This window comes from Abramis brama (assembly GCF_963993115.1).
Source record: "Abramis brama genome assembly, chromosome: 13".
Taxonomy (NCBI): domain Eukaryota; kingdom Metazoa; phylum Chordata; class Actinopteri; order Cypriniformes; family Leuciscidae; genus Abramis; species Abramis brama.
Window position 1 is genome coordinate 2,669,024 of NC_139975.1, and position 13,801 is coordinate 2,682,824.

Here is a 13,801-nt window from a genome sequence, read left to right on the forward strand (position 1 = left end):
GAATCCGATATTGGTACGCTTCACTCCCGAAAGCGAACCTCAGGAACTTCCTGTGGAATGGAAGGATGGAGATGTGGAAGTATGTATCCTTTAGATCTATCATGACAAACCAGTCCTCGGACCTGATTTGGTTCACAATAATAGGAATGGTGAGCATCTTAAACCTGAACCTCCTCAGAGACCAATTCAGATGTCTTAGATCTAAAATTGGACGCAACCCTCCATCCTTCTTTGGAACTATGAAGCACCGGCTGTTGAACCCGGACTCCCTGTCTGGTGGAGGAACATACTGTATGGCCTCCTTTGCCAGCAGCGAGTAAACTACCTGTTCTAACACTCGACCCTGCTCTGGGTCCACTGCAGTCCAGATCACCCCGTTGAACTTCGGTGGGCGAACCTGGAACTGTAGCCTGTACCCCTTTTCTACAGTGCGCAGGACCCATGCTCTCTCTTTGCGAGCTCCACGATCTGAGCCACCCGAACCGCGGGGAGCGCGAGCGGCCGGCTTCATCAAATACAGGGACTCTGATCTGTAGTACTTCACAGTGGCCGCAAGCCCGGGCGTGCTGCGCTCCCAGGCAGTAAACACACATCTCATGTGTGTCCCCACCCGTAATAAAACGAGGGCAGGGATACACACACTGCTTAAACTGCTCGCTTGCCATTTCTTTTTTCTTTTGATATAATATTCACAAACAACACCAAATAGACAGTTTCACACAACAGAGAGCGCTTGCTGAAGAGCGAAAGCTAACGCTGTTGTGTGCCGGCGTCCCTTTGTAGCTTCCGGGTGTGCCGTCACACACTACGCCATCACACAACACCAATAGTCAGTTGAAAGGAAATGTTGCAAATGTAACAACTTACAAATTTAAACTTTGACATCATGTTCCTCAATTGTGTCTCCATTGAGTGAAATGCTTTAGATATCCTAGACAAACTCCTGAAGATACATTTTCAATTGTTAGTGAAAATAACAGGGAACATCATCCATTATGATTTTGTTCCAGGACACGTTGATTCAAACTTGGGTAAAAGTTGTTAGAAGACGTGCAAATCATGACAGATGTTTTCTTTAGTAGACGGTTTGTTCATCTACACATCATCAAAGACATTTTACTTGCGGTCGATGCTCACCCAGATAGCATGTAACCATTGAAACAATGTTGAGTCAGTGTTGATGCGTCAACACTGATTACATTGAAATGACGTTAGAAAGCGATGTTGCTTTAGCATCACTCTTGCACCCTCGGTTAATATTGAAATAATGTTCAGGTTTCAAACACAAATCAATGGTGTTAATATTGCTTCAACATTACAAAGTGATATTTTATCAACATCACTTTTGCACCCTCAGTTAATGTTGAAACTATGTTGAACAAAAAATCAATGGTAATGCTATTGAATCAACATTACTTGATTCTACATCACCGATGCTAAATCAAAACTGAAATTAACAAAAATAATCAATGGTAATATTGTTGAATCAACGTAAGATGCATCAACAAATTCCTGACCATTTCAAAATTTGGCGAAAACCTTTTAAAATATAAATGACACCTTTCCAGCAGTTGAGTCAATTTATTTTATTCAATCATCAATGACAAAAAAATATATTAAAATATCATTCTTTAAAAAAAGAAAGGGGGAGAAATAGGACAAAAGCATTTCAACCTTTAAAAAAATTAAATTGGCTTCAGAAGTCTGATGTCATAACTAAAGTCATAACTAGGTGGTCCAACAGTTCAGGTTTTTATAAAAATCTGTCTAACATCAGAATACTGCCTCTTTTCCTTTGGGTTGTTACTCAAAACATGATGTTAATCACAATATGATTCACTTTAGATAAAAAGTCACTGAACACAAAAAAATCTAACTATGATTATAGTATTGTTAAATTCTGTTTATTTAATCTATTTTTCTAAAATCTATTAATGTTTCAATATCAAAAGAAAGCACTATGGCAGGGATGTCCGATTTTTAATAAGGTAGATGCACCATTTGAAACTGTGCTAGAGAAGTCATGTATGTCAGGTGCTTTAACAAACAACATTTCTGTATAGGATGCACCTATGTTTTCTCTCTAATGAGAAGCCCACCCCTAAACCAAACCCCCAGTGTATTAAAGCAAATGAGGTAACACCATTGAAAGTGCCCATCATGAACTGAAACGCCCCACTGATTGGGAAACACCCAGTAGTGTTTTGCATAGATACATGCCTGCAAGATCTTGTGCTCATAAACTAAGACTCACTGTTAGTTCAGTGTCACTGTCTTCACCCATGTGTGCTGTTCCCTTTCATCAAAATTTCAATGCTGATCCAACACACTCAACCAAAATGATGGTTTGGATCAAAACTCAACATTGAATCAATGTTACCATGCTGTCTGGGCAGTGATGAAACATACATGTTATTTTTTGTGTCCTTGTGCAAGACCTTAAACCCAGTTTTCCAGTAAATGATGTGAACTTCCTTTTCTCTGAGAAAGTGCGGAGTAGTCTTTATATACGGTGAGCACAGACGAGTGTCAGCGGCTCTTCTAGCGATCGTGTGACTGAAGAAACATCTTCTCTCTTCTGCTGGATTACTGGCTCTTCTGGACTCTAGAAATGATGCTCATCTTTGGACTGATGCTGATGCTGAAAACTGCTGCATGTGAGTCCACTTTCAGCTCAAACTCTCTGATGATGAAGCTCTGACATGAAAACACTGTAATATTACTGTAAGAGTTTTTCCATAAACTGCAGGATCTAGTAATTGAGTCTGTTTTAAGTGTTTAAAGCTTGGTTTCACAGACAGGGTTAAGATTAAGCCAGGATTAGGCCTTAGTTCAGATAGGGCGTTTAAGTCACTTTTATAAACGTGCCTTAGAAAAAAAACACACATTACTGGTGTGCATCTCCAGACAGAACAATGGCACTGACATATTTAAGGCATTCTAGCGCAATTTGCTCTCAGTTAAAACAGATCAAACATGCATTCAGTTTTCTGCTGCTTCTTCTCTCTCACTCACTCACTCACTCACTCACTCACTCTCTCTCTCTCTCTCTCTCTCTCAATCTACTCTGTTGATCTCAAAGATCCTATAAAATTCTACGAATGTTTGTGTAATATTTTAATTTATGATAATGTGTGTGTATAAGCTGGAGAAACTGGTAGAACTGGTTTGAGGAACGACCACTCCTCGAGAAGACAAAGGACCTTTCTGGAAACTAACATTTGAACTCCCCCTTGTGCACTATCGAGACGAAAGTCTCACCTCTGAATCATCCTAATCTACATTTCTTCCCCTCATCCCCCACTCCTTCTCCCTCATGCTGAGATCACCAAAACTCACCCAAGAATCTATATGGTTTACAGTATTATACCTGTTTAGTATCATTTGAAATGTCTCAGTGCAACTGGTACAAATGTCTCATTTCCAAATAAATAAAACAAAAGGTAATAAGGTTTTTAAGAGTTTAGAGATAACTCGCACACAAAGGAGGGTGGGAGGGTTACACCCTCCTGTTCTCAAAGGGTGTAAACACTGAATGCAAATTACCATTGTTAGCAAATGTTTCCATGTGAAAAGCTATATAATGAAATGCAACTGGAGGCTCGGGGCCTTTTGTAACTCAAAATTGGCCCATGATGCTAAGAGTGACCAAAACTCTTAGCATCATGTATTTTAATGTCGAGTTCGCATCCTTTCTCTTTATTAGAGCATTCAATGTTATTGTATTGATCTTTGAACTGATTATGAAATTGGCATGATACATTTACCTGACATAATAAATTGTAAACATTTGATTTTATTCTAACGGACTCTAACATTGTTTTCATTAAAGAGTTAGAGAAGAATAGTCAAACATTCGCTCACATTTAATGATGTACAGATATCATTAAAACCTTTTTCATTTATGGAGTCAGATGAAATAACGAGAAAATACATATGAGAAAATGTATTTGATTTAATCAAAACTACTTTGCCACGCGGAAAGACAGTAACACGCAGAGACCTTCCCCGCTGGTCGGATGCCTACTTTGGGCCAAAATCACGGACTTACTTGTGTGTGTGTGTGTTTTGTTCTTCAGGTGTGGAGCGGTTCTGCTGGTTTAATCAGCAAGGTCCCTGTTACGTTGCTCTCGGAGACAAACTCACTGTGATGATGCCGGAAGCTAGAGAATATGACCTGAAGATACAAAAGAGTATAAGCAGCTCACAAGATGATCCAATTTGTAAAATAAAGTATGACGGGATAAGAAAGGATGAATGTGATCTCTTCAATAACAGACATGATGAAGTGTCAATCAATAATGGGATTCTGAAAATAAACACTGTGATCAGAGCAGATTCAGGGAATTACAGATTACAAGTCAATGACTCAGATGGCAAAATAACATCTGAATATCTTCAAGTGATTGTTGAAGGTACAGTAACTCTCTCATCAGACTCATTACAATCTCATGTTCTCAAAGATCTCGATTCTCTGTGAATGTTTTTTTTTTAGTGTGTGTGTGTGTGTGTGTTTTGTTCTTTAGGTGTGAAGCGGTTCTGCTGGTTTAATCAGCAAGGTCCCTGTTACGCCACTCTCGGAGACAAACTCAGTCTGATGATGGTGGACTCTAGTAAATATGACCTGAATATGCACAAGATAAACTACAACAAACAAGATGATCGACTTTGTAAAATAAAGAATGACAGGATAAGAAAGGATGAATGTGATCTCTTTAATAACAGACATGATGAAGTGTCAGTCAATAACGGGATTCTGATAATAAACACTGTGATCAGAGCAGATTCAGGGAATTACAGTTTACAAGTCTTTGACTTACAAGGCACAGAAATATTTAAAGCACATCTTCAAGTGATTGTTGAAGGTACAGTAACTCTCTCATCAGACTCATTACAATCTCATGTTCTCAAAGTTCTCACTTAGGCTACGTTTACACGTGGCCGGTTATTTTCATAAACGGACATTTCACCCTCTCCGTTTTCAGAAAAGTGTTTGTTTACACAAACCCGTGTATATGCCGTCAAGAGCATGCCAAACCTGTAGGTGGCAGTGTAACGAGAAGCTCAAGCCCATGTTAGCCAATCAGAATCCTGAAAATATAGGTCGCACCTTTGACGCAGTGCAAGTTCTGTCGCATACTGTGACGTCGACTGCCTAAAACTCAGTTTTTCTCAGTTTACATGCAAACGTGCAAACAGAGTTTTCAAAATCTCCACTCTGGCCGGAGGTTTTAGAAAGAATCGTTTTCAGAGGCGAATTCTCCGTTTGCGTGTAAACGAGGGGCACAACCGAAGGGAAATATCTCCGTTTTTCAAAATAACCATGTACGTGTAAATGGGGCCTATACGATCCTCTGTGAAGGTTTTTATTCATGTAACGCACAGTAAACACACTACATACTCCAGTAATAGTGAGAGTAGTGTGGAAGTATGGCATTCTGCTGTAATCTACAAATCAGTGTTATTTTAGTTGTTTTTATAGTTTACAGATTTACTATTTTCTATTAGCTTATACTAATAATTAATCATTTTAGTGCTTCAGCTTAAGCTTATTTCAGGGGCATAAATGACATTCCAAAAATAAAAAGGTTGCTGCTCATAAGTCATTCTGGAAAGACAGTTAATTTATAGGAAGTATAGAAAGTTTACACAGGACCTGGTCATGCAATAATTATGCACAAAAGACGATTGACAGGCCAAGATGCAATCAAAGCTCCTTGAGTCATAACTGTTGCAAACATCCATCTAGGATGGATGTCTATCGGCTCGGTTTCGGGTTAAACTTTCCGCGACTGCGCAATTGGATTATAGGTTGCCAGGTTGAGGTGACAAACAGGTTGAAATTGTATATGGTGTGTGGATTGTGTGAATATAATGCATTTAATACAAGATCTGGCAACTGGTCAACATTAGACAAACATATTGGTCCGATTATTCATAAAGGAGTTTGGGCCATGCAAATTACGGGAGTTTCCCGGGAGAAATAACAAACCGGGAGGGGTCCGGGAGATAGGGCTAAAAAACGGGAGAAACCCGGGAAAAACGGGAGTGTTGACAGGTATGCACTAAAGACTGTAGCCGCTAGCATCAGTCGCTAGTGCGCCTCTTGAATTTACACACACAGCTCTTACTGATCTACGTCCATTACCTGAGATTTGAAGCCCAAAAAAGTGCATCCATCCATCATAAAAGTTCATCTATCCATCAGAGAAGTTCATCTATCCATCAGAAAAGTGCATCTGTCCATCATAAATATAATCCATATGGTTTCAGGGGGTTAATAAAGGCCTTCTGAAGCGAAGCCATGCATTTTTATGAGAAAAATATCCATATTTATAACGTTATAAACATACGCGAGTCTAGTTGCTGCGGAAGAGTGACCTCTGACCCGACGAGTGACCTCTAACCTGGAGCATGACCTCTGACCCGACGAGTGACCTCTAACCTGGCGCATGACCTCTGACCCGACAAGTGACCTCTAACCTGGAGCATGACCTCTGACCCGACGAGTGACCTCTAACCTGGCGCATGACCTCTGACCCGACGAGTGACCTCTAACCTGGCGCATGACCTCTGACTCGACGAGTGACCTCTAACCTGGAGCATTACCTCTGACCCGACGAGTGACCTCTAACCTGGCGCATGACCTCTGACCCGATGAGTGACCTCTAACCTGGAGCATTACCTCTGACCCAACGAGTGACCTCTAACCTGGAGCATTACCTCTGACCCAACGAGTGACCTCTAACCTGGCGCATGACCTCTGACCCGACGAGTGACCTCTAACCTGGAGCATTACCTCTGACCCAACGAGTGACCTCTAATCTGGCGCATGACCTCTGACCCGACGAGTGACCTCTAACCTGGTGCATGACCTCTGACCTGACGAGTGACGATGTAGGAGTAACATAAGCTCAGGTGAGAGTAGATGTTCTCGCGGTTCAAACAACAAACTCAAGCTCCTCCCACATTTCTCTTTAAAAATTCTTGTTTTAGACTTCTAAAACTAGACCCATCCATGACGCATCCCTGAAGTGCCAGCCTCATCAGCCCTGTGAAGGCCTCATCGACATGACCAATCTGACCTCTGACCTGTAACGCTGCCTGGATCATAATCATACACTGTTCGCTCGTTGACCAGAGGAGAACTGGCCCTGACTGAGCCTGGGTTCTCCCAAGGTTTTTATCTCCATTCTGTCACTGATGGAGTTTTGGACGATGACGCAATTTTCTTCAAGAAACAAATTTTGTTGTATTATTTTCATGTTATCACTGTGAAGCTGCTTTGATACAATCTGTATTGTAAAAATATATATAAATAAAGGGGACTTGACTTGACTTCTAATTCATCAGGTCAGAGGTCACTCTTCCGCCAGAACGAGAGGCTATGGAAGCCGGTGATTATAGTGTATAAAGTCATAAATATGGATATTTTTCTTATAAAAACGCATGGCTTTGCTTCAGAGGGCCGTTATTAACCCCTGGAGCCGTATGGATCACTGTTATGATGGATGGAGGCACTTTTTTGGGCTTCAATAACTCAGGTACCATTCACTGCCATTATAGAGCTAGGAAGAGCCAGGAATTATGTTTATATAACTCAGATTTTGGGTGAACTAACTCCTTAACAGGCTGACTGATATTCACTGATTGATTGATTGATTGATTGATTGAATTGATTGAATTGATTGATTGATTGATTGATTGACAGATTGATGTGTCTGTGTTGTGTTCAGAGTCTGTGTTGTGTCCAGCTTGTCTGCTGTGTCCAGACTGTGTGTTGTGGTCAGAGAGTTCATCATCTGTAGTGCATGTGCTGGTCTGGTGTTTTCAGATGATGGTTCTGTTGGGTCTGTTAGGAGGTTTTCACATCTACATGAGACTCACGTCAGGTCAGACACATTTATCATCATCACTATGGATTTGACATGCAAATATTAAGAGTGTGAAGATGATGAGAATCTGATGTTTTTAGGAAAGAAACAGGAATATCAAAACGTGCGAATGAGAAGATTTAGAGAAGGACATGAAGAAACAGCAGAAGATTGAAGATCTCAGCAGCAGATCTCGTCACATCTATGAGAAATCATTTTACACATCTGGAGTCATGTGGTCTTTTACTGTAGTCTGTTGACTTTGGCTGATTTCTTTTACAGCGTCTGTTTAGATGTTTTAGCTGTTCCTAAAGATTACTTTAATAACATGTTTAGCCACATGCATTTTTCTTCACAAGATCTTTGTCATTATAGAATATTGCTAAACACATCGTTCTTTAAAGATTGTAAATAATCTGTGTTGATATTGTTAAGATTAACTTGGTATTGAGTTAAATGAAAATAAAATTATTTGAAATTAAACTGTTTTTGCAATCAAAAGACGCAAGTTCAGTTGATTTAAAAAAAAAAAAAAAGATTATTTAATATAGGCATAGTCAATTTTAATTTGATTTCAGAAAGCACAAATTAATCTATGAAGCTCCATACATGACATCCAGGGGAAAAAATAGACTTTTTCGTTCCCTTGATTTGCTATATTGTAAGTAATGATATACTTTTTTTTCTTGCATGTCATGTGCGAGGCTCCGTATGAATCAAATTTGAACAAGTGTTCATTTTAAAAACAATAAATCTAAATGGATATCAAATTCTAAAATTAACTTTAGTAAATGTGTCCAGCTTTAACTCTTGTTTCCTCCTGTGTCACGGTTGGTAGATCCACTGTCTCATTCTAGTTTTTTAATTTTTCTGAATGGTTTCATGCATATAGTTGTGTTAATAGTGTCCTATGTGAACATGTTCTGCATTTATTTTCCCCAGTTTTTTTTTTTTCTTTCTTGAAAATCATATTTGAATGTGCGGCAACTATAGTTGCCGGTGGGCAAATATGTTGTATGCACCCCCTCAATGTAAAATATGAATAGGAGGAGAACATTTGGCATTTATCTCAAAATAACTGCTTTCAACAGATCAATCTTTATTCATAAACAAATTTATTATGTATAAAAGTCGAAGAACATTTGATGTAAACCCAAAAAACTGCATCTACTGTAGCTTATAATCTCTTGAATATGAAAACACAACAAATCCATTTGCCTTAACCATTGTGCGCTGTTCAGGGTCTTTTTGACCCACATTTCTAACTTTCATTCTTGGGGATAACATGGATAATTTGACATGGTTTAGTGTAAGATTTTTGCCCATCTTTTGGAAAATGCTGTTTTAAAAGTAACAAATTATCACTTTAACCAGTAGATGGCTGCAGAACGATTTGCTATTTGACTAACTGAAAGACATCTTTTCACAAGTTTTTCCAGTTGTATTCATATCTACATATTATGAAATCACAATTATAATAATAAAAGTTACTTTTTGTCAAAGTTTAGGCACTTTTTCACTTTTCTAATATTATGATTAGAATCAAATGAATTTTATCAATGGACAAAATTCATCCTCAAAATCAGAAACAACACAGAACACACATAGACAGAAATGAAGTGGCACACTTTAAATTTGTAGAATTATATGAAAAATAGATGTTTGAAATAAATGATAATCTCTAAAAACTCCAACTTTTCTTGCTGTAACATCCTGATCAGGTTTGATTCTAATCATAATGTAACATTATTGAAAAACGAATTTTTTTTTCAGTACAAAAACTGCTAAACTTTGACAAAAAGTAACTTTTATTGTTATAATTGTGATTTCATTATATGTAGATATGAATCTACCTGGAAAAACTTGTGAAAATAAGTCTTTTAGTTTGAAACTTTTAGTATGTTAAGAGCTCTGCAGCCATCTACTGGTTAAAATGATTTTTTTTTTTTTTTTTACTTTTAAAACTGCATTTTCCAAAAATCTTACACTAAACCTTGTCAAATTATCCATGTTATCCCCATGAATGAAAGTTAGAAATGTGGGTATTTTATAAGGCAAATTTTACATAATTTTCTTTTTTTCTTTTTGGACATTTTGTGGAGTAAAAATGTCCAAATGTGGAGTAAAAACATTAATAAACTGAGTAAAATTACATTTGTTTAAAATATATATATATTGTTACAAAATTACATTTTGTTGCCTGGGGTCTCTCAGACCCCAAACAGCCTGACTGTAAACCGCAAACGAACAGCGCACAAGGGTTAAAGTTGTGGAACATAGTGCAGAACAAAGTGCAGCCATAACAAAGTTAAATGAAAATAAATAAATAAAAATAAATAGAATGAAGAAAAAAATATATCTATATAACAAAACTTACATTTATGAACAGTAGAGATGTCATTTAAAGGGTTAAGTTATGTTTATGCACTAAACAAGACCAATAACCTTGATTTATTAACCTATTAACACAGTATACCCCATTTTCCCATGATATATGTACTTACAAGGCATTTGCCCACCGGCAACTATAGTTGCCGCTTGGACTTTTGACTAAGTATACAAAAAACTATAGATCTCTTGTAAGATTTGTTTTGGTTGGATGATTCTAGAGACCTTCATGATTATGTAGATATATATATGTCAACAAAAAATACTTATTAGTAACATGAAAATGACCTTTCTTTGGGAGGGTTTGCCTTCGCCATGCTTCCTAGAAGTAGGGCTAGGAAGTTGACAGCCTCATGTGACAGGGAGGAAGTGAATACCTATTTTTTTTTCTTGAAATCCTTTATTTGGTTGTTTGCTTGCATGTCATTGAGAAATAAAACATGGACAACATCTAGAAAAATACTTACAAAAGGAAAATGACAACTATGCATTGCGGCAACTATAGTTGCCGGTGGGCTTAAATGGGTTAATGCCCTGTCTTTCATCTCATGTTTGTCAGATCGTTGTTGAAGCTTCCCGTGTTTGTGCCTGTTCCTGTTTTCCTCGTGTTTCCTGTTCACCGGATTGCTTCACTCTTGTTCTCACCTCTGGTTCACCGTCATCTTCTTCAGTCACCTCAGGATCGTCCATCTCAGTCCCTGCGTCACGCTCTCCTGCTGTCTGTGTTCCTGATCTGACCCTTGGCTTGGAGAGATCATCTGCTGCTCTACATTGATTGTGTTTTCTTCTGCCTGTTCTGAGTGAACTACTGTTCAATAAACATTATTGCACTTGCTATTGCTTCCGTCCTATTTATCATTACATCCTGCAACTGTCGCTAGTAACCAGGAAAGTTTCTTATCTTTGACACTTGCTATAGTACGGTGGCCGAGAGATCTCAACACGCTGCAACCGAAGAAAACACATGCAAATAGAAAAACACCCGCAAATTAATAAAACCTCTTCATCAGTTTCACAACACGTGTGTGTGCTCCAAATACTTACAACACAACCACATGCAGAAACGCACGGCAGAAACGTCTGCTTGATCGGATCACGGTGATCGCATGTTAATGCCAAGTGTAAACGCAGCCTATATGCCTTAAAGTGGAGAATATTTACTTTATGGTGCAGAGAACGTCAGTTGAACCCATTAACTACCCAATGGCTTCAGTGCTGGAGTTCCTCCTTCAGGTCTACGTGGCGGCCATAGCTGCCTTCCACACGCTGTTAAGCGAGGGACCATTGGCGAGACACCAGTAAGTTCATTACTCTAAAGGTGGCTTTTGCTGGCTATTACTGTTTGGAGTTCGCTCCTGAGAGAGCTAAAGCCTTTCTCCACCCTAGACTCATGTGTCACGGTCTGTTGTTCTCCAGGCCTTCCATCCTCCACCACATGTGTCAGCGGATCTACTGAAGATCAAGCGTAGGGTCAGTTCTGGCAGGTCACGTTAGTCAAGCTCTCGTCAGTGTCTCTCAGCTGATCCACTATAGTCTACCTATAGGAATACGACGCCTATCACTGTATTCATATATAAGCTCGTTCAGTATTATCAGCAGGATTCGCGTTGATCAGGAGCTAATTACCCTCCTCCCTCCCCAGCTCCTCTCGTCAGTCAGGATTTGGCATTCTGATTCCCCCTGAATCAGACTAATGGCTCGTTTCTACTGACCAGGGGTGCGTTTCCCGAAAGCATCGTTAGCCAACTATGGTCGCAAGTTCCCTCGTTACCAATAGAGTTCAATGGACATTGCGATGAACTTGCGACCATAGTTGGCCAACGATGCTTTCGGGAAACGCACCCCAGTACGGAAAACACAGCAGATGTTAGAGTTCTGCTTTATAGTTAAACTCATCAAATTTAAATTATGTTTATTGTGTGTCTGTGTAGATATTTTTCATGCAAGTTGTTAGTGCTAATGTTTGCCTGTTAGCGGTTACATGACTCGGGGTTAGTTGTAACAACAATGAAACGTTACAACCTAACCCTAACACCTTACACACACACACACACAGACACACACACACTGTCACCATTACGTTCATTGTCACTGTCATCGTCATTGTCTGCACTACAGTTCCCATGATCCTCCTTGGCCCACACGTGCACCTCCTCTACTATTACCCGCACCTGTCATCATCATCATCATCATGGTCTTCAGCTGGTGTCTCGTCATCATCTGTGTATTTGAGTTCCCTTCATGACCTCGTCATGGTTGGTGATTGTTTGTGGACAGTGCACTATATGTGCCTCACATGCTGTTTCTTCTTGGATATACTATCATTATTGGAATAAAGCTTCTTGTTATTGTATTACCCGTTGCCTCATCGCCCTCATTGAGTCCAAGTGTCACACACACACACACACACACACACACAATTAAAAAATTTATGTAACAAAACTGTAACACAGTAACAAACGTGCTTACACAAACACAATGTTCAAGTGTTCAGTTTCAATTTATTATGGTCAATTACTATGACTGATAGTAACAAACTTACACACACACACACACACATCAGTTATAGTGAAAAGTCAGTGTTGAATAAAAAGCTTTCAAAATAATTTTTTTTTGTCGTAATCCTTATTTCATAATGTTACATCTCACCCAGGGTGTGTTACAACTAACCCAGACTATGGGCTGAACTGTAACATTTCCCTCCTCGTGTTTGAAACTAAACCTTGCATTTTCTGTTTGTGTTGCACAGATAATAGTGTAATTCAATAGCAGACACTTGTAACTAGTTTGAATCACATTTTGAACACACTGGCTTAAAAGGGTGGTTGATTATGATTTGACTTTTCTAACTTTAGTTAGTGTGTAATGTTGCTGTTTGATCATAAACAACATCTGCAAAGTTACGACGCTCAAAGTTCAAAGCAAAGGGAGATATTTGCTTTTAAAGAAATCGCTTTTTAAGGACTACAACAAACGGCTGGTAGAGACTACACCACATTCCTCCCGGGTTAGTGACATCACCAACCCTAGAATTTACATAAACCCCGCCCCCTGAACACGATTTATAGATTATCATGACAGAATATGCTAATTGAAGATAGATAACTACACATCAGCTTCATAAATTCATCAGCTAACCATTCAGAAATGTCCTGTTGCTTCTACATGTTGTCACTTCTTCTTGAGTCTCTCCATCTTTCTGAATCCAGTTTGAACATAAAAGGCTAAAAAAAAAATAATTTCAGGACACAAGCTCTTGTAGCTCCGCCCCCTGTGCCGGGAGCAGCAGCTCATTTGCATTTAAAGGGACACACACAAAACAGTGTGTTTTTGCTCACCCTCAAAAATCGACAATTTTAACATGCTATATAAAAATATCTGTGGGGTATTTTGAGCAAAAACTTCACACACACACTCGGGGGACAACAGAGAGTTATTTTACATCTTGTGAAAAGGGCATTACACCACCCCTTTAAAAGTACTCCAAGATATAGACAGAAAGGTCAAAAATGTTACAACTATCCCCGGTCTCCCCCTAA

General features: G+C 39.0%; 1 protein-coding gene across 2 annotated transcripts; it reads left to right on the plus strand.

Moving 5' to 3' along the window:
• Positions 1-2,493: 2,493 nt before the first annotated feature.
• On the plus strand, positions 2,494-8,269 carry LOC311095407 (uncharacterized protein). Of its 2 annotated transcripts, none has more exons than XM_084133889.1 (5): positions 2,494-2,657; positions 4,080-4,415; positions 4,527-4,865; positions 7,737-7,892; positions 7,976-8,269. In XM_084133889.1, exons 1-5 carry the CDS (start codon positions 2,612-2,614, stop codon positions 8,047-8,049), a joined length of 951 nt encoding a protein of 316 aa, XP_083990015.1. In that variant the 5' UTR covers positions 2,494-2,611; the 3' UTR covers positions 8,050-8,269. The 2 variants fall into 2 exon arrangements, with proteins under 2 accessions (XP_083990015.1, XP_083990016.1); XM_084133890.1 differs by having other exon boundaries at positions 2,506-2,657; positions 4,527-4,613.
• The last annotated feature ends 5,532 nt before the right edge of the window (positions 8,270-13,801 follow it).